At 47.9% G+C, this 22538-nt stretch overlaps 1 protein-coding gene across 1 annotated transcript in view; it reads left to right on the forward strand.

Annotated features, from left to right (window-relative positions):
• LOC144605800 (coiled-coil domain-containing protein 60-like) overlaps positions 1-22538 on the forward strand; it is a 120163-nt gene that overhangs the window by 47553 nt on the left and 50072 nt on the right. The window contains 2 exon segments of the mRNA XM_078421357.1: positions 10881-11006; positions 17141-17245. Coding sequence (XP_078277483.1) covers positions 10881-11006; positions 17141-17245 — 231 coding nt within the window.

Here is a 22538-nt window from a genome sequence, read left to right on the forward strand (position 1 = left end):
TAAATTGGATAGGTATATGGATAGGAGGGGATTGGAGGGTTATGGTCTGAGTGCAGGTAGATGAGACTAGGTCAGGGAGAATGGTCGGCGTGGACTGGTAGGGCCGGACAGGCCTGTTTCCATGCTGTAGTTGTTATATGTTATATGTTATATATGAGGAATGGACAGAGAGAGATGGAAAACTACTTTAAGTTAGCATAATCAGTATTCATACCCTGGGCTGTAAGCTGCCCAAGCAAAATATGAAGTGCTGTTCCTCCAGTTTTTGGCCTCACTATGACAGTGGAGGGGACCCAGGACGGAAAGGTCAGAATGGGAATGTGAGGGGGAGTTGAAATGTTTCGCAACCGGACGTAAAGGAGACTACCTCAGGAGCTGCAAATGCAGTAGATGAGGTTTGAAGAGGCGCAAGTGAACCTTTGTCTCACATGGTAGGTCGGCTGAGGACCCTGGATGGAGGTGAGGGAGAAAGCGTAGGGACATATCTTATATGTCCTGAGGTTGAAGGGGGAAGTGACTTGGGAGTGGGAAGGAATGGGTGAGCCAAGGAGGTACAGAGAGAGGAGTCTATGTGGAAACCAAGGATTTGTGGAGAGAGTGATGTACTTCTAGTATCATTCTGTTCAGATTTGTTCAGTGTCGTCTTCACGCTGAGTTTCATTATTCCCCCATTGGCTACTGCAAAAGTTTGAAACAATACCTCAGAAATGGCAAAGAATGAGATAGCAAAGAGGCAAGTGATTGTTCTCTTCACTGGTTTTAAGTATAGTTTTCATCTTAGCTTTTTGTTGTTGTCTGGGCAACCTGGTCATCATTGGCGGTCACTCGAAGCGAGCGTGACTGTCCTCTCCATTTTGGGAGGTGCCTGTGTGTGACTTTGTTGAACGTGGGGAGACTGGTGCACAGACAGCCACCACATGGTCCTTGACAGATCTGGGTCAGGATCCAGTGGCGTGGAGTCCAAGACGACCGGGGACCCTTTCCTGCTGCAGCCTTCATCCGCCTTCCCAGCCGTTGTGACGCTCCACTGAAGTCAGCCATCATCCTCCGCCTGTTCCACCGTTGAGGTCTTGGTTGGATTGCTCTTTGTCAGGGACCTCCCCCTCGACCTTACCGCCATGGGTGACCCTACCAGGAGCGTAGCTCCAGACGGCATCGCTCTCAGGATCTCAGGACCACACGAGCTTCTCCACCACGACAAGGTGACCATCCTGGTACATGAATGTGTCTGGCTCTTCGAGAAGGATATATTCATTAACAGGCCTTCCATCATTGGGCAGCTTACAGCCCAGCCGTATGAATATTGATTTCTCTAACCAAGTAGCTCTTGTTTTACCTCTCTCTCCGTCCCTCCCTCACCCTAGTTCTCTGACCAGTTCCACTGTCCTCCTGATTCATTGTACTGATTGTTTGCCTCGTTGTCACCTTCCCCTCAGCTAACAATGAACCATTCAACATTTCCTTGATTATCGACTGCTTTGATCTGTTGTTTTCACACCTGACCCTTCCATTTCCCTAATCTCTCTCTCCCCTGACTCTCAGTCTAAAGAAGGGTCTTGACCCAGAACATCATCCAGTCCTTTTCTCCAGAGATACGGCCTGTCCCGCTGAGTTACGGAGTTTAGAAGAATGAAAGGGGACCTCATTGAAACTTATGGAATAGAGAAAGGCTTGGATAGAGTGGATGTGGAGAGGATGTTTCCACTAGTGGGAGAGTCTACCCTCAGAATTAAAGGATGTTCCCTTAGGAAGGAGAAATTTCTTTAGTCAGAGGGTGGTGAATCTGTGGAATTTGCCACAGAAGGCTATAGAGGCCATTTTTATGGCAGAGATAGGCAGATTCTTGATTAGTACAGGTGTCCAAGGTTATGGGGAGAAGGCAGGTGAATGGGGTTAGGAGGGAGAGATAGATCAGTCTTGATTGAATGGCGGAGTAGACTTGATGGGCCGAAAGGCCTAATTTTACTCCTATTCCTTATGACCTTATGACCTTACTCCAGCATTTTGTGTCTATCTTCGGTGTAAACCTGCATCTGCAGCTCTTTCCTACATCATTAACATTCAGAATGGGACCTGGGAGCCAGGGCATCTCCACTGACCAGAAACATACCTGGAGCAGCCACGTCACCAGTGTGACCTGTCCCGTTGTGTTACTCCAGCATCGGCAGCATTGTGTGTCTACCATCACTGCGACCTGCATCATTTGACCAGTCAATCCTGTGGTGAATGACATGCATTTGCTGATTCCCCGAAACCCTTTCACCAGGAGTGCACACGCCGCACCACATGCCACATCACACGCCACATCACACGCCGCACCACACGCCACATCACACGCCACATCACACGCCGCACCACACGCCGCACCACACGCCACATCACACGCCACATCACACGCTGCACCACACGCCACATCACACGCCACATCACACGCTGCACCACACGCCACATCACACGCCGCACCACACGCCGCACCACACGCCACATCACACGCCGCACCACACGCCGCACCACACGCCGCACCACACGCCACATCACACGCCACACCACACGCCACATCACACGCCGCACCACACGCCACATCACACGCCGCACCACACGCCGCACCACACGCCACATCACACGCCACACCACACGCCACATCACACGCCGCACCACACGCCACATCACACGCCACACCACACGCCGCATCACACGCCGCACCACACGCCGCACCACACGCCACATCACACGCCACACCACACGCCACATCACACGCTGCACCACACGCCACATCACACGCCACATCACACGCTGCACCACACGCCACATCACACGCCGCACCACACGCCACACCACACGCCGCACCACACCCCACACCACACGCCACATCAGGAGTGCACACGCCACACCACACGCCACATCAGGAGTGCACACGCCGCACCACAAGCCGCATCACACGCCGCACCACACACCACACCACACACTGCACCACACGCCACACCACACGCCGCACCACACGCCACACCACACACTGCACCACACGCCACACCACACGCCGCACCACACGCCACACCACACGCCGCACCACACGCCACACCACACACTGCACCACACGCCACACCACACGCCACACCACATGCCACACCACACGCCGCACCACACGCCGCACCACACGCCGCACCACACGCCGCACCACACGCCACACCACACACTGCACCACACGCCACACCACACGCCGCACCACACGCCGCACCACACGCTGCACCACACGCCGCACCACACGCCGCACCACACGCCACACCACACGCCACATCAGGAGTGGATGTTGCTTTGGTTCAGGGCGCTGTCGAAGTTCCTGAGTATTGCCAGAGTGTGGCGGCACAGTGGCATAGTGGTAAAGCTACTGCCTTACAGCGCCGGAGACCCGGGTTCCATTCCGACTACGGGCGCTGTCTGTACGGAGTTTGTACGTTCTCCCCGTGACCACGTGAGTTTTCTCCGAGATCTTCGGTTTCCTCCCACACTCCAAAGACGTACGGGTTTGTAGATTAATTGGCTTGGTATAAATGTAAATTGTCCCTAGTGGGTGTAGGATAGTGTTAATGTGCGGGGATCGCTGGTCGGCGCGGACTCGGTGGGCCGAAGGGCCAGTTTCTGCGCTGTATCTCTAAACTAAACTAAACTAAACTAAACTAAAAGTACACTCGCCACTGGTGTGGACAAGTGAAGCACTGACAATGCTCAGGAAACGAGAAAGTAATCTGGTATTCCATCCACCATCTTCAGCATTCAGATCCTGCACCGCCAGAGCGCCTACAATATGCTCTGGAGCAACCCACTGAGGTCTCTTCCACAGCTCGTAGCAAACCTGTAATGTCTGTCCACAAGGAGGGCCAGCTCAGAGTATGGATGGGAACATCATCACTCGCAGGTGGTCAGATAAGGAGAAAAGTGCAGTACCGTGAAAAGACGGGAGGTATATATGTAGGTGGAAGAAGACGCGGGGGGGGGGGGGGGGGTAGTGGAAGGATTGGTTAGAAACATAGAAACATAGAAAATAGGTGCAGGAGGAGGCCATTTGCCCCTTCAAGCCAGCACCACCATTCATTGTGATCATGGCTGATCATCCACAATCAGTAACCTGTACCTGCCTTCTCCCCATATCCCTCGATTCCACTAGCCCCGGGAGCTCTATCTAACTCTGTTTTAAATTCATCCAGTGAATTTGCCTCCACTGCCCTCTGTGGCAGAGAATTCCACAAATTCACAACTCTCAGGGTGAGACAGTTTCTTCTCACCTCAGTGTTAAATGGCCTCCCCTTTATTCTTAGACTGTGCCCCCTGGTTCTGGACTCCCCCAACATTGGGAACATTTTTCCTGCATCTAGCTTGTCCAGTCCTTTTATAATTTTATATATCTCTATAAGATCCCCTCTTATCCTTCTAAACTCCAGTGAATACAAGCCCAGTCTTTCCAATCTTTCCTCATATGACAGTCCCGCCATCCCAGGGATTAACCTCGTGAACCTACGCTGCACTGCCTCAATAGCAAAAGATGAGCAATAAATGCTGCAAGGGTTAAACATCTTATTCATCCCCCCAACACAGCAATGTCCTACGCTTTAATATGACATTTAAAATTCACAACTAACTGTTTGTAATATCTTGTGAAGGAATTTGGATCCTGTCTGCTGTTTAATCATATTGAGGGTGTCTCTTCCAAACAGGATCCTTGTTTATATTCCAGGCATGTTCTCGACAGATGACATCTCATGGGCTTCCAGATCATCAATTACTATTATTTTTGGCACCACATTTAATTATTGCTTCAGTGGCACCATTCTTCCTCTGAGTCACAAAGTAACATCAAGCCAAGATGCGACTGTGTAATCACAGGAAGGATGATCACCCATTGTTTGCGTTGCCGTCTCTGGCACGAGTGTTTAAACTAAGGCCCTGCCTGCCCTTGTTAATTAGTCCACGACACAACCAACATATTCTCCTGATTGCCTTCTCGTTGTGCTGTGATGATAATAACCTATGTCGTAGATTTATGGAAAGATGTGGAAACAGGCCCTTCGGCTCAACTTGCCCACGCCGGCCAACATGTCCTAGCTACACTAGTGGCCACCTGCCTGCGTTTGGCCCATATCCCTCAAAACCTGTTCTATCCATGTACCTGTCTAACTGTTTCTTAAATGTTGGGATAGTCCCAGCCTCAACTACCTCCTCTGACAGCTTGTTCCATAAACCCACCACCCTTTGTGTGAAAAGGGTACCCCTCAGATTCCTATTAAATCTTTTCTCCTTCACCTTAAACTTATGTTCCCTGGTCCTCGATCCCCTGCTCTGGGCAAGAGACTGTGCATCTACCCGATCTATTCCTCTCATGATTTTATACACGTCTATAAGATCACCCCTTATCCTCCTGCGCTCCAAGGAATAGAGACCCAGCCTCCTCAACCTCTCCCTATAGCTCAGACCCTCTAGTCCTGAAGTCATCCTCGTAAATCTCTGTACCCTTCCCAGCTTGACAACATACGTGTGAGGTTTATGTTTGGAACCAAGTTATGGTTAATTGCATGGATGCCTGTGGTGCACTAGAAAAGGCAGCAGGGACCAGTCTTTGGTGATGTGTTCAATTGTTTCACACTGCAACACTGCAACGTTTCTCCTCCACCACTGATTTCCTGTTAATTTCCTTGTTTTCTGCCGACAATGATCACATACCCAACAGCAGCAAATACAGATCCAGTAAAAACATTATCATAAATGAGTAAACTAATTGTTGCACTTAAGATAGACACAAAAAGCTGGAGTATCTCAGTGGGACAGGTAGCATTTCTGGAGAGAAGGAATTGGCGAAGTCTTGGGTCGAGACCCTTCTTCAGACTGATTAGGGATAAAGGAAACAAAAGATATAGACGATGATGTAGCGAGATAAAGAGCAATGAATGAAAGATATGCAAAAAAGTAACGACGATAAAGGCCATAGTAAGCTGTTTGTTGTGTGAAAACACAAGCGAGTGTGACTTGGGTGGGGGAGGGATGGAGAGAGAGAGGGAATGCCGGGGCTACCTGAAGTGAGAGAAATCAATATTCATACCACTGGGCTGTAAGCCACACAAGCGAAATATGAGATGCTGTTCTTCCAATTTGTGTTTAGCCGCACTCTGACAATGGAGGAGACCGAGGACAGAAAGGTCAGTGTGGGAATGGGAAGGAGAATTAAAGTGGTTAGAAACTGGGAGATCAGGCAGGTTCAGGTGGACTGAGCTACGGTGTTCCGTGAAATGATCGCCCAGTCTGCGTTTGATATACTTGCTGTGAATTGACAATGATTGCCATTCACTGTTAGTCCATTGGCTTTGAAACAGCTTAGATGACTTGGGAATGTGAAAGGCATCATCGTCTCTCTTTTTTTGTTCATTATCATCACACACCCAGTCTCCCATTTTTAGACAGAAAAGCTCATGTTGCCTTGCACAGAAAGAGGGTAACAATTTATCCTGTGATGGACGCAAAATGCTGGAGTAACTCAACGGGACAGGCAGCATCTCTGGATACATGGAATGGGTGACGTTTCGGGTCGAGACCCTTCTTCAGACTTCAGAGTCTGAGGAGAAGGAGACACAGAGATAAGGATGGGTAAGGTGTGAAAACAAGACCTTACACTTCACAGGAAACCAAGGAAAGTGTGGAATAGATCAATGTTAGGTAGGAGAAGGGAGCAACAAAGCAAACAGAGATAAAATGTAAATGAGGACAGTCAGACTAGTCGGAGAACTGGGAAGGGGGAGGGATGGAGAGTGAGGGGAAGGCAAAGGTTGCTTGAAGTTAGAGAACTCAATGTTCATACCTCTGGGGTGTAAGCTGCCCAAGCGAAATATGAGGTGCTGCTCCTCTAATTTGCGCTGGGCCTCACTCTGACAATGGAGGAGGCCCAGGACAGAAAGGTCAGATTGGGAATGGGAGGGGGAGTTAAAGTGTTTAGTAACCGGGAGTTGTTACAACAATTTATCTTGTGAATTCAAGTATTGCATTAACTGCTCTTGCCTGTGTTATGAACCACACCATTTTAAATTCAAGCCTTAATGTATTCCTTGCCACACCAGCTACATACCTTCGATACAGCCGATTGCTGCGTTTTAATCTGTAAAGCCTCAGATTAATGTGTACCTGAAGTGAATTATGTTATCTGAGCCTTCAACAAAGTCATCGCGGATTATTTTAGAAATGGACATTAAGCTTTTCACCCACACTGCACTCAATGTACACCTGCACCAGAGTTCAGTATGTACAGTACCTATCGTACGTTGAAATACTAAAGACCTTCTAAATCATTTTGACTAAGCCGCTTAATTCTACAAAAGATGCTGGGCAGCAGTTTCAGTTTTCATTAACTGCCCTTGTGACAGACTTATTCCTTGTAATGATTAGAATTTTATGCGCAGTCAGTAAAAGTCTGAGTATTTTTTTCAATGCTTATGAAGTGGGGTTGCATTCAGAGGAAGGTGTCGAGTTGATTACAAAAAGGCTCAAAAGCTTAAATATTGGGACTGACACAAAATGCTGGAGTAACTCAGCGGGACAGGCAGCATCTCGGGAGAGAAGGAATGGGCGACGTTTCGGGTCGAGACCCTTCTTCAGACTGATGTCAGGGGAGTGGGCGATACAGAGATAAAATGTAGGCGGAGACAGTAAGACTGGTCGGAGAAATGGGAAGGGGAGGGGATGGAGAGAGAGGGAAAGCAAGGGCTACTTGAAGTTAGAGAAGTCAATGTTCACACCACTTAAATATTAAATATTGGGATGCTCCTCTAATTCCACCCTCTAAAACAAAAATCAAATCTTGTTGAATCTTGAGGCCAGCTTAATGTGGCATGGTGCCTTCAGTTTAGTGTTTTAGTTTAGAGATACAGTGCAAAAACAGGCCCTTCGGCCCACCAAATCTGCTCCAACCAGCAATCCCCCCACATTAACACTATCCTACCAACACAAGGGACAATTTACATGTAACCTACAAACCTGTACATCTTTGGAGTGTGGGAGGAATCCGATCTCGGAGAAAACCCAGGCGGTCACGAGAACTCCGTGCAGACAGCACGGTAGTCGGGGTGGAACTCGAGTGTCTGGTACTGTAAGCACTGTGAGGCAGCAACTTCATTGCTGTGCCGCCGTGCTGAGAGTTAGCTGAAAGCTAAATGAAAATAAACTTCAGGAGCCGCTTTAAGGGATTGCGTAAGTGCAAAAAAAATTGGATTTTCTTGTTAAAATGCTGGTCGCAAAAGTGACATAAGTACACCTGCCAGCAAATGAAATTTCCTGTGGAAACGAGGGACTGCAGATGCTGGTTTACAAAGAAGGACGCAAAGTGCCGGACTTACCTAGCAGGTCAGGCAGCGTCCGGGGATGGTGCATCCAAAGACTACCTAAGATAGACACGGTATTCTGGAGTAACTCAGCGGGGCAGGCAGCTACTCTTGAGAGAAGGAATGGGTGACGTTTCGGGTGGAGACCCCTTTTCAGTCTACCTGCTGAGTTATTCTCCAGAAACTTGTGTCCTTCTTGACGATCATTCAGTTGTCCTTCGGCTTGTGCCTCAAGTAATGTTTTTCATGTCAGTGAAGCCGCTGATTAGATATATCTTCCAAACCAAAGAATGTTTGCCGAACTGAATCCAAGGCTGACAAATATCAGTTATTAACAGCAGCACCATCCATCACCACATGCAGAAAAAACATACTTTAAGTTGTGGTTAAGATCAGAGGAACATAATGAGATGCAGGAGCAGACCATTCAACCCCTCATGCCTGCTCTGCCCTTCAATAAGACTGTGGCTCATCTGTTCCTCAGAAACACCTGCCTGCATTAACGCCATGTTCTTGATTCACACCAAAACAACAAAACATCTACTGACCTCTCTCTGAGGCAACTGGGCCTCACTGCCCAAGGGTCGAAAATTCCAAATGTTCACTTCCCTTTAGGTAAAGAAATTTCTTCCCACCTCAGTCCTGAATGACCAGATACTCATATTAAGACTGTGACTTCCCCAGCAAAACATCAACTACAGACCTACTCTGCCAAGCACATAAATATTTTGCATCTTAGAGTCGTAGAGTCACAGAGTGATAGAATGTGGAAACAGGCCCTTCGACCCAAGTCCACACCAGCCCACAATGTCCCAGCTTCACTAGTTCCACCTGCCCACGTTTGGCCCATATCCCTCCAAACCTGTCCTATCCATGTACCTGTCTAACTGTCTCTTCAATTTTGGGATAGTCCCAGCCTCAACTACCTCCTCTGGCAGCTTGTTCCATACACCCACCACCCTTTGTGTGGATTAGTTACTGATCAGATGCCTATTAAATCTTTTCCCCTTCACCTTAAACCTATGTCCGCTGGTCCTCAATTCACTGACTTTAAACCGAAGACAGGCACAAAAAGCTGGTGTAACTCAGCGGGTCAAGCAACATCTCTGGAGAAAAGGAATAGGTGACGTACTGGGTTGAGACACTAATGGGTCATTTCTATATGCCGTAAAGGTTGGCCTGATCAAATCCAGAGATGGGGAGATGGTCGTTTGACGAGACTGGGCTACAATTTCTAGATTTTTTCCCATTCTTCAAAAATGAATCGTCAAACGACCATCTCCCCATCTCTGGATTTGATCAGGCCAACCTTTACGGCATATAGAAATGACCCATTAGTGTCTCAACCCAGTACGTCACCTATTCCTTTTCTCCAGAGATGTTGCTTGACCCGCTGCGTTACACCAGCTTTGTTGTGCCTGTCTTCGGTTTAAACCAGCATCTGCAGTTCCCCCCTACACACACACACGTAACTGTTTTAATGTTGCTTGTTCAGTCCTGTTGGTGGTGCAATACTGTATCAAACAATTAATGGGATTTTTTCCCTGTATGAAACAAGTTGACAAATCACCACATTAATGTAGAGGTGCAGTAAGAATCTAGCAAGTGTGAAATGAGAAATTATTATTCCATCAAGACCAGTCCTTTGAAAAGTTGAGATACATTCTCATGTAGTTTTTCCAAGTCATGCACAGAATGTCTTTCTGCTCCTCTCAAGACACCCCATCCACTCTTGAAAAATCCTCAGTAATCTTGCTATGGAGGGCGTGCAGCGTAGGTTCACTAGGTTAATTCCCGGAATGGCGGGACTGTCGTATGTTGAAAGGCTGGAGCGATTGGGCTTGTATACACTGGAATTTAGAAGGATGAGGGGGGATCTTATTGAAACATATAAGATAATTAGGGGATTGGACACATTAGAGGCAGATAACATGTTCCCAATGTTGGGGGAGTCCAGAACAAGGGGCCACAGTTTGAGAATAAGGGGTAGGCCATTTAGAACGGAGATGAGGAAGAACTTTTTCAGTCAGAGGGTGGTGAAGGTGTGGAATTCTCTGCCTCAGAAGGCAGTGGAGGCCAGTTCGTTGGATGCTTTCAAGAGAGAGCTGGATAGAGCTCTTAAGGATAGCGGAGTGAGGGGGTATGGGGAGAAGGCAGGAACGGGGTACTGATTGAGAGTGATCAGCCATGATCGCATTGAATGGCGGTGCTGGCTCGAAGGGCTGAATGGCCTACTCCTGCACCTATTGTCTATTGTCTATTGTCTATTGTCTAATCCTTAATCTCGTGACCGTGCATGTAGAGATTTATTTGAAAGGTCTCAGTTCATTCTAGCGTCAATAACGTTTGGGTGATTAAACAATCGTCCTGATGGAAATGCAACAACACTGGAAATATTCAGCAAATCAGGCAATGTCAGCGGAAGGAGAAGCAGAGTTAGCTTTGAGATTTGTGGTCTGTTATCAGCACTTCGTTCTGGAGGTAAAGGCTTATGATCATATTTTTGTGTGTTGGTATTTTGTGCAGGTTTTTTAAAACAGAACCAGTGAGGTCTACACACTTGAAAGGAGTTCCACGCCATTCCCAAAATGCACGCCCGTACACCTCACTACACTGCAGCCTGGCATCATCCAGATTTACAGAACGAGACGTGTGAGTAGAACTTCAAATACAGTCGTTCCATGCTTAACACTTAACAATGCTGCAGAGCTAATCTATACACCGATCAGCCAAACATTATGACCCGATGAGCCAAAACATTATGACCACCTGCCTAATATGCTGTTGGTCCTCCGTGTGCAGCCCCATATGCAGCAGGGTGCGATGCACTGTGTATTGTGACACATTCCTCCCGTGACCATCATTAAAATTTTCTGTGACTTGTGCCACAGTCGACCTTCTGTCGGTTCGGACCAGACGGGATAGCCTTCGTTGCCCTCGCGCATCGATGAGCCTTGGGCGCCCAACACCCTGTCGCCGGTTTGTGGTTTGTCCCTCCTCGGACCACTGTCGGTGGGTACCCACCACTGCTGACCGGGAGCACCCCACAAGCCTTGCCATTTCAGAGATGCTCTGTCCCAGTCGTCTGGCCATAACAATTTGGCCCTTGTCAAAGTCGCTCAGGTCTTTACTCCTGCCCATTTCTCCTGCATCCAACACATCAACGTCAAGAACTGACTGCTCACTTGCTGCCTAATATATCCCGCTCCTTGACAGGTGCCATTGTAACAAGATAACCAATGTTATTCACTTCGCCTGTCAGTGGTCGTAATGTTTTGGCTGATCGGTGTATTCTGCACCAGTTTTTGCATCCAACATGTGATATGTTTTCCCTTAAATTGAAGGCTGAAGCATGAGGATGTTATTCTGGCTGGAGGTCTGGGACCAGTGGAGTTCCAAATGGATCGATGCTGAGACCAATGTTGTTTCTTATTTATATAAACAACTCGGTTATAAATGTAGAGGAAGGAACTGCAGATCCTAGTTTACACCGAAGATAAGACACAAAATGCTGGAGTAACTCAGCGAGACAGACAGCATCTCTGGAGAGGAGGAATGAGTGACGTTTAGGGCTGAGATCCTTCTGCAGTCTGTTACCCTGTTATTCTTAGACTGTGGCCCCTGGTTCTGGACTCCCCCAACATTGGGAACATTTTTCCTGCAGCTAGCTTGTCCATTTCAATTTTCCAAACATTTTATCTGTGATATAATCAAACAGGCTGAATAGCCGAAGATAGACACAAAACGCTGGAGTAACTCAGCAGGTCAGGCAGCATCTCTGGAGGGAAGGAATAGGTTTCAGGTCAAGACCCTTCTTCAGACTGAGAATAGCCAGACAGGTAGGAATGAATTCTCACTGACAGCAAACCAGTAGACTCTAACTTTGAGAAACAAATTTATACGGAGAACAGAATAAAAATTGGATCAATCTCATGAAATTAATGTAGTGATAGAATTATAAACTAAAGTAAAAATAACAAAAGTATATATTTTGTTGCTTTAAAAGGTTTGCAAAGTTGAAATGAACATTTGTATGGAATTACAAATCGACATATAGTAAGATCATGTTTTATGGTCAGAGAGAAATGGGTCAGTGGTTATTTTAGTTTAGAGATACAGCACGGAAACAGGCCCTTCGCACACTGAGTCCGTGCCGATCAGCGATCCCCACACATCAACACTATCCTATGCACATGAGGGACAACTTACACATACACCAAGCCAATTAACCTACAAACCTGTACGTCTTTGGAGTGTGGGAGGAAACCGAAGATCTTGGAGAAAACCCATTTCGGGTTGGGAGTATTCAGCAATGTGGGCTGAGCAGGAACTGTGAATCTCTGGCAGTGATGATTCATCTCCATTGGGATGGTCCTATTCACGTCATCTCCAAGGGATGTTTGAATCAAGCTCAGCCTTGATGTCCTCTTGTGACTCATTCTGGAGAAATAGTCATTCGGTCGTGATCCCAGAGACAATTAATGCCGTCAACACCGATTGAAAGAGAACGTCAACTCTATAGAAAGAGAGGCGCACAAGCTGGAAAAGCTTTCAGATTAAAAACCATTAACTCCAGCAATGGTTTCCCGTGCTTCACAAAGGAATGGTATTAAAAATAGGCCTTGCATTTCAGAGGAGGTGAGATTGGTTTTAGTGTCGTCTGTGACCTAGCCAGACATATCCACCATTGATGCTCACCTGAGTGCATGCTGGTATGACAGACATTGAGAGCATGTGGCATTTAGTTTTTAGTTTATTTTAGTTTAGAGATACAGCACAGAAACAGGCCCTTCTCCTTCACATCGGCGGGGCCGAGCATAGATTTAGTTCATGAGGGGAAAAAAACTGCAGATGCTGATTTAAATCGAAGGTAGATACAAAATGCTGGAGTAACTCAGTGGGTCAGGCAGCATCTCAGGAGAGAAGGAATGGGTTATGGCGAGTCCGAAACTTGCTAGTTGTAGACGAAGTTTATTGCAGCCGCAATACACGAATACAGAATCAAAACAACAAGTTACAGGACAACCAATATAAACTTACTGTCTTCCTTGAAGACTTCGCCGAACTGGCTAAATCGGGCGCCAAACGCGCACCTGACATCGCTGGCCAATCAGCGATGTCGTTTGCTGGACCAATCCTCATGGTCGCGTTCCCACGTGACCTCGCTGGCCAATCCGAGGGTTCGACGACCTGGACCATTCTCTATGGTCGCTACAGGGTGACGTTTCGGGTCGAGACCCTTCTTCAGATTTAGTAGATTTAGTTTAGTTTAGTTTAGAGATACAGCACAAAAACAGGCCCTTCGGCCCACCGAGTCTGCACCAACCAGCGATCCCCACACACTAACACTATCCTACACACATCAGGGCCAATTTTACATTTATGCTGTCAATTAACCTTTAGAGTGTGGGAGGAAACTGAAGATCTGGGAGAAACCCACGCAGGTGACGGGGAGAACATACAAACTCCGTACAAACAGCACCCGTAGTCGGGATCGAACCCGGGTCACTAGCGCTGTGAGGCAGCAGCTCTACCGCTGTGCCACCATGACGTTCTTTGTACAGCCTGCACATAGCACAGGTTATGCATACAGAAACAAATTTTCATAAGGTGTGAATCCAATCCCATTTGGCTAAAGGAAGCTGTCTTACCCCATCTATCGCTATGGTGTTCGATGTCTACTTCATTCAAGTATGTCCTCTTTAAAAGATATTAACATCCTCACACCTCGGCAACCAGAACATACACTGTCCAACCTCCCCTCACCCACTCCCCACGACATCCTCCCTCCCTCTCTCACCTCAGTTAGGTCCTATTTCATCAGACCCCAGCTGAACCACCCACTTGGACTCAATCCTGAGCTAGATGCAACACAGAAACAACATCCTGACCCTTCGTTCAAGGACATGGTTTCCCCCCTTCACCCTGACTGAAGCATCCACAGTCCCATCACCCAGAGACCCAGCAACCGCCTGAGATGCCCCACTTGCCCCACAGTAGTGGCACTGGTGAAAGAAAGGACTGGGTGCACAAAGGAGTTTTGCCATGTCTCTGATAATACTTACCGACCAGTTTCTGCTGATGCACTGGGGAAAACATTGACTGGGTGGCATTATAGCTTGAAAATAGACACAAAACGCTGGAGTAACTTGGCAAGAAGGGCCTCGACCTGAAACCTTACCTATTCCTTTTCTTCAGTGATGCTGCCTGCCCCGCTGAGTTACTCCAGCATTTTGTGTCGATCTTCGGTTTAAACCAGCATCTGCAGTTCCTTCCTACAGTATTATAGCTTGGTTTGGCAACAGCTCTGCTCAAGACCACAGGAAACTACAGAGTGTTTTGGATGCCGACCAGTCCCCCATTGAGTGTATTTGCACTTCACCCTGCCTCAGGTAGGCAGTCCACATGATCTAGGACCACCCGCACACCAGTCGTTCTCTCTTCTCCACTCTCTCATTAGGCAGAAAATGCAAAAGCTTGTAAGCAGGTACTGCCAGATTCAAGGACAGCCTGTTCACTAAAGTTATTAAACTCTTGCCAGACCTCTCGTCAGCTAACAATGTATTCATGATCTTCCTCATTGCAGCCCTCTCCATATTCTGTACGAATAGGAAAGGTTTAGAGGCCCAGCACTAATTGGAGGAACAGCACCTCATATTTCGCTTGGGTAGTTTACACTCCAGCGGTATGAACATTGACTTCTCCAACTTCAGATAGCCCTTGCTTTCCCTCTCTCTCCATCCCCTCCCCTTCCCAGTTCTCCCACTAGTCTTACTGCCTCCGACTACATTCTAACTTTGTCCCACCCCCTCTCCTGACATCAGTCTGAAGAAGGGTCTCGACCCGAAACGTCACCCATTCCTTCTCTCCAGAGATGCTGCTCCAGTCCCAGCCAAATGGGACTGGATTCACACCTTTGAAAATTTGTTTCTGTATGCATAACCTGTGCTGTGTGCAGGCTGCACAAAGATCGTCATGGTGGCCCAGCGGTAGAGCTGCTGCCTCACAGTGCTAGTGACCCGGGTTCCATCCCGACTACGGGTGCTGTCTGTACGGAGTTTGTACGTTCTCCCCGTGACCTGCGTGGGTTTCTCCCAGATCTTCAGTTTCCTCCCACACTCCAAAGGTTAATTGACTTCGTATAAATGTAAAATTGTCCCTGATGTGTGTAGGATAGTGTTAATGTGTGGGGATCGCTGGTTGGTGCAGACTCGGTGGGCCGAAGGGCCTGTTTTTGTGCTGTATCTCTAAACTAAACTAAACTAAATCTACTAAGTCTGAAGAAGGGTCTCGACCCGAAACGTCACCCATTCCTTCTCTCCCGAGATGCTGCCTGACCCACTGAGTTACTCCAGCATTTTGTATCTACCTTCGATTTAAACCAGCATATGCAGTTTTTTTTCCCTCATGAACTAAATCTATGCTCGGACCCACCGATGTGAAGGAGAAGGGCCTGTTTCTGTGCTGTATCTCTAAACTAAAATAAACTAAAAACTAAATGCCACATGTTCTCAATGTCTGTCATACCAGCATGCACTCAGGTGAGCATCAATGATGGATATATCTGGCTGGGTCACAGACGACACTAAAACCAATCTCGCCTCCACTGAAATACAAGGCCTAGTTTTAATACCATTCCTTTGTGAAGCACGGGAAACCATTGCTGGAGTTAATGGCTTTTAATCTTAAAGCTTTCCCAGCTTGTGCGTCTCTCTTTCTATAGAGTTGACGTTCTCTTTCAATCGGTGTTGACGGCATTAATTGTCTCTGGGATCACGACCGAATGACTATTTCTCCAGAATGAGTCACAAGAGGACATCAAGGCTGAGCTTGATTCAAACATCCCTTGGAGATAAGTTACTCCAGCATTTTGTGTCCACCTTCGTTTTAAACCAGCATCTGCAGTTCCTTCCTACACATATAGTCCTACCTGCCTGCATTTGGCCTATATCCCTGTAAATCTCTCATTTTCAGGTACCTGTCAAAAGTTTCTTAAACTTTGTGCTCGTACCTGCCTCAATTACCTGCTCCGGCAGCTCGTTCCAGACTCCCACCATCCTTTGTAAAAAAGTAACCTCAATATCTTGTTAAATCTTTCCCCCCTCACCTTAAACCTATGTCCTCTGGTCCTCAATTCCCCTACTCTGGGCAAGAGATTCTGTGCATTTACCCAATCTATTCCTCTCATGATGTTGTACACCGATATAAGATCACCTCTCATCCTCCTGCGCTCCAAGGAATAGAGTCCTAGCCTGCTCAACCTCTCCCGATAGTTCAGGGCCTTCGAGTCCTGGCAACATTCTTGTAAATCTTCTCTGCACCCTTTCCAGCTTGTCATCTTTCCTATAACATGGTGTCTAAAGCTGACACAATATTCTAAATGTGGCCTCACAACCGTCTATTATAGCTGATCTCCCAACTATACTCAGTACTCTGATTGATGAATGCCAATGTGACGTTAGCCTTTTTGACCACCCGATCTATTGGTGACGCCACTTTCAAGGAACTATGTACCTGTACTCCTAGATCCTTCTGCTTCACAAACTCCCCAGGGCCCTACCATTCACTGTGTAGATCGTACCCATGCTAGACTTCCCAAAATGCAACACCTCACATATCACTGTATTTAAAATCCATCAACCATTCCTCGGCCCACCTGCCCAACTGATCGAGATCCTGCTGCAATTTTAGACAACCAACAATGCTTGTGTGTGGTGCGAGACTTGAACTTGAGCTACATAAATGCGTACGTTTCCATTTGATTTTCTGTACTTGCCTTCCTACAGGGAACCACTTCATCGACAGCTCTGTGCTTTGAACTGGCTACTGGAGGCTGTGGCTGCCGAACCATCCAACACAATAGGCCCTGTTTCAACCTGCTGGAGTGCCAGGTAAAGCTTCCCACTGACAGACACAAAATGCTGGAGTAACTCAGCGAGACAGGCAGCATCTCTGGAGAGAAGGAATGGGTGACGTTTCAGGCTGAGACCCTTCTTCAGACCCGAAACGTCACCCATTCCATCTATCCAGAGATGCTGCCTGTCCCACTGAGTTACTCCAGCATTTTGTGTCTCCAATGTAAACAGCATCTGCAGTTCCTTCCTACACAAGGCTTACCACTATTCTTGTATGGTTTAGACTGTTAAACCCATTAAACCCACATGGTTGAAGGTTTCTCCTGCAGCCCCTGATCATACACTAATACATTGCAGTTGCATATTTCAAGCATCGACTCACAGAGCTTATTTCCTGTTCCTGATGGGTTTTTCACTGTTTCGTTTGGTTTAGAGATACAGCGTGGAAACAGGCCCTTGGCCCACCGAGTCCGTGCCGACCAGCGATCCCCACTCACTAACAACATCATACCCACAACTAGAGACAATTTACAATTTTACCAAACCAATTAACCTATGTCTTTGAAGTGTGGGAGGAAACCGGAGCACCCGGAGAAAACTCAAGCTGGTCACGGGGCAAATGTACAAACTCTGTGCAGACAGCACCCGTGGTCTGGGTCGAACCCGGGTCTCTGGCGCTGTAAGAAAGTAACTCTACCGCTGCGCCACCGTGCTGCCCTCAAATGATGCTGCCTCACAGCACCTGAGACCCGTGTTGGATGCTGACTGCAGGTGCTGTCTATGTGGAGTTCGCACATTCTCCCTGTGACTGCGCGGGTTCTTATGACTGCTCCAGTTTCCACCCATATCCCAAAGACGTGCGGATTTGTAGGGTAATTGGCCTCTGTAAATTGCCCAATGTGTAGTGAGTGAATGTGAAAGTAAGAGAGCAGAACGCGTGTGAATGGGTGATCGATGTGGCATAGATTCGGTGGGGCAAAGGGCCGGTTTGTATGCCATATCTTTCAAACAATTCTAACTGAATGTGGTCAATACAAACACACTTGTGCCCCCCTTTCTGGAGTAACATAACACTGACATAACTGCAGAGGACACAAAGTGCTGGAGTAACTCAGCAGGTCAGGCAGCGTCTCTGGAGAACACGGCTCACTGACGTTTCAGGTCGGGACCTTTCTTCAGACTTTGCTGTGTCAGGTTTGGCTCATCTCACAGCCGGTTCTGCATTTATGTCCCTTTCTAGAGTCCAGAGTCTCAAGCACTGAGATCTGGATAATCTCCTTACGCACGATTCAGGGAATGTCGCAGCATTGGAGGTCCCATCAAACGAGGAGAATTACAACTGAGATGCTGATCTGCTCTGTCAGGGGCAGAGATCTGGAGATAAGCAGGCGTGATTGGCGTGGTGGGCTGGGCAACATTCATTCTTTAGTCAACCCTCTGGTGCATCCTGAGGAGATGCAACACCTGTCCCATCACTTCCTTCCTCAGCACGTCCAAAGACCAAAATAGCCCTTCCAGGTGAGGCAGAGATTCACCTGCACCTCCTCCAACAGTGTTCATCACTCAGAGTGTGGCCTCCTTTACATCTGTGGGACCAAGCGTAGACTTTAGTTTAGTTTAGTTTAGAGATATAGCGTGGAAACAGCTCCTTCGGCCCACCGAGTCCGCACCGACCTGTGATCCCCACACATTAACACTACCCTACACACACCTGGGACAATTTTACATTTATACCAAGGCAATTCATCTACAAACCTGCACGTCTTTGGAGTGTGGGTAGAAACCAAAGATCTCGGAGAAAACCCACGCAGGTCACGGGGAGAACGTTCAAACTCTCTAAGGGCAGCACCGTAGTCAGGATCGAACCCGGGTCTCTGGCGGTGTAAGGCAGCAACTTTACCGCTGCGCCACCGTGCCACCCAAGGAAGTGCCGAATGTGGAAGTGTTTTACAGAGCGCCTGTACTCTGTCCTCAGCAACTATCTAGAGTATCCTGGTGCATTCATTTCAGATTCCCTTCCCAATTCCACACTGGCCTGACAGCTAAATGCAAACTACAATATCATCATATCATATCATATATATACAGCCGGAAACAGGCCTTTTCGGCCCTCCAAGTTCGTGCTGCCCTTTGATCCCCGTACATTAACACTATCCTACACCCACTAGGGACAATTTTTACATTTACCCAGCCAATTAACCTACATACCTGTACGTCTTTGGAGTGTGGGAGGAAACCGAAGATCTCGGAGAAAACCCACGCAGGTCACGGGGAGAACGTACAAACTCCTTACAGTGCAGCACCCGTAGTCAGGATCGAACCTGAGTCGACGGCGCTGCATTCGCTGTAAAGCAGCAACTCTACCGCTGCGCCACCGTGCCGCCATATAGAACAGTACAGCACAGGAACAACACAGGAACTTCAGCCCACAATGGTTGCACCAAACATGATGCCAGGTTAAACTGGTCTCATCTGCCTGCGCATGATCTATATCACTGTACCTCTTGCACTTCCATGTGCCAATCCAAAAACCTTTGAAACATCACTATCATATCTCCTCCCCCCCCCCCGGCAATGCATTCCAGCTCCCACCACTCTCTGCATGAAAAATGTCCGCAAATCTTAAGTCAATGTTCCTCTCTCTCACCTTATAGCTATGTCCTCTAGCATTGGAGATTTCCACCCTATGAAAAAGGCTCTGACTGTCTGCCTTATAATGTCTGCCTCTCATAATTTTATTAACTTCTATCAAGTCTCCCCTCAACCTCCAATGTTCCAGAGAAAACAATCCAAGTTTATCCAATCTCTCCTGGTAGCTGAAACCCTCTAATCCAGGCAGGATTCTGCTCAACCTCCTCACCACCCTCTCCAAAGTTTCCACATCCTTCCTGTAATGGAGCGACCAGAACTGCAGGCTGTGCTCCAAGTCTTGCTGAGCAACATCATGACTTCCTGACTCTTGTGCTCAATGCCCCTTGCAGAATAACACCTCACCTTATGACTTAATGGTGTGAACATTGAACTTCCCAAGTTGTGTTCCTGTCCCATTCCCGCCTGTCCACCAAGGTTCTCTCTCCCTTTCCCTACACTTCCCCTCCTCTCTACCAAGATACACTTCCCTTTCCCGTGTGGTTCCATCTGCACATCAATCCATCTGTGTGTCTTCCCCCTTGGTTCACCTTTCCCATGCTCACATACCTGGTTCCATCTGGAGAAGCTGTCCGTCTCCAGGTGGCTCCGTCTTTCTCAGCTCGCAGGGAGGTGCCCCACTTTGTCTCCCTTCCCCTCCTTCATTCCGAGAGAACGCTCTCAGTCCTGATGCAAGGTCTCGACCCAAAATATAACCCATTTCTTTACCTCCACAGATGTGCCTGACCCCACGCAGTTCTTTTAGCAGTTTATTTTTTACATCATATTCCACCACCAGCCGTCTCTTCATTTGAAATATTAGTTTTTCCTAATATTATACCATAAACATCTGAATATACAATTTAAAGAGAGGGGAGAGGCTGGGACTCTATTCCTTGGAGCGCAGGAGGATGAGGGGCGATCGTAAAAAGGTGTATAAAATCATGAGAGGAATAGATGGGGTAGATACACAAAGTCTCTTGCCCAGATTAGGTGAATCAAGGACCAGAGGAGGTAGGTTCAAGGTGAAGGGGAAAATATGTAAGGAATCCGAGGGGTAGCTTTTTCACACAGAGGGTGGTGGGTGTATGGAACAAGCTGCCAGAGGAGGTAGTTGAGGCTGGGACTATCCCAATGTTTAAGAAACAGTTGGACAGGTACATGGATAGGACAGGTTTGGAGAGATATTGACCAAACGCGGGCAGGTGGAACTAGTGTACATCACACTCTAGTATTTTGTTTACTGGCCAGATACTTTATTGTCACATGTGACCAGGCACGGTGAGATTCTTTGCTGCATACCCAATTATGCAAATAGCAGCTACCTACGACACTGACAAAGTTACAAAGCACGCCGGCCCCCCCACCCCCCTTTGCTTCCCCCTCCCCCACAGCGGTCTCCCCACGCCAGGTCCTAGTTGTCCATTGTTCTCCCCCCTCACCCCCCTCCCTCCCCATTGTCCATTGTTCTTACCCCACCCTCACAGCGGTTCCTCCACGCCAGGTCCTAGTTGTCCATTGTTCTCCCCCCTCCCTCCCCATTGTCCATTGTTCTCCCCCCTCACCCCCCTCCCTCCCCATTGTCCATTGTTCTTACCCCACCCTCACAGCGGTCCCCCCACGCTCCCATCGACCGCTCACCGCGGGTCGACCCACGAGGCTTCACCGCTGCCGAGGCCCCAGCGACTGATCAGACTGTGACTTTCCTCTTGGAAGGACAAAAATATGAGGAATGCAGTTGGTGGTCCTTACATTCACCCGTGTTTCAGTTGAGTTTATTGTCACGTGTACCGAGGTACAGTGGAAAGCTTTTGTTGCGTGCTGTCCAGTCAGCGGAAAGACAACACATGATTACAGTCGAGCCGTTTACACTGTATAGATACTTGATAAGGGAATAACGTTTAGTGCAAGGTAAAGCCAGTAAAGTCCAATCAAGGTTAGTCCGAGGATCACCAATGAGGTAGATAGTAGTTCAGCACTGCTCTCTGGTTGTAGTAGGATGGTTCAGTTGCCTGATAACAGCTGGGAAGAAACTGTCCCTGAATCTGGAGGTGTGCGTTTTCACACTTCTATATCTTCTGCCTGATGGGAGAGGGGAGAAGAGGGAGTGGCCAGGGTGCGACTCGTCCTTTGTTCTCTCCCCCTTTGTTTATTTTTTCTATACCTTCCTCCCCCCTCATGACCTGGACTCAATACCCTTTCCCACCTGGAACGATCTGCTCCATCACTCACATAGCTGTCCACTGGGTTTCCTCTTCCCACAGAACCAGATAAAGATCACACTCTAGTATTTAGTTTATTGTTCAGATTCTAAACCGATTACAAATCGATTGTGAATTGACGTGTGTTTAAACGGAGGCACAGGGGGTGGCTAATGGGTTAACGGCTCCTAACACCACAATAAAAGGCCTCCCATTCTTCAAGTCAGGTGGAACGTTGAAAAGCTCTTTACATTTGGGAGACATCAAAAGTGGGAGAAATGTGACTCTTCAGATTCCCCCCCCCCCCCCCACACACACACACACACACACACACACACACACACACACCCCACACACACACACACACACACACCACACACACACACCCTCCCCACACACACACACACACACACCCACACACACACACACACACCCACACCACCCCCCACACCCACCCACACACACACACACACACACACACACACACACACACACCACCC

This window comes from Rhinoraja longicauda, chromosome 25 (genome assembly GCF_053455715.1).
Source record: "Rhinoraja longicauda isolate Sanriku21f chromosome 25, sRhiLon1.1, whole genome shotgun sequence".
In the NCBI taxonomy this organism is placed as follows: domain Eukaryota; kingdom Metazoa; phylum Chordata; class Chondrichthyes; order Rajiformes; family Arhynchobatidae; genus Rhinoraja; species Rhinoraja longicauda.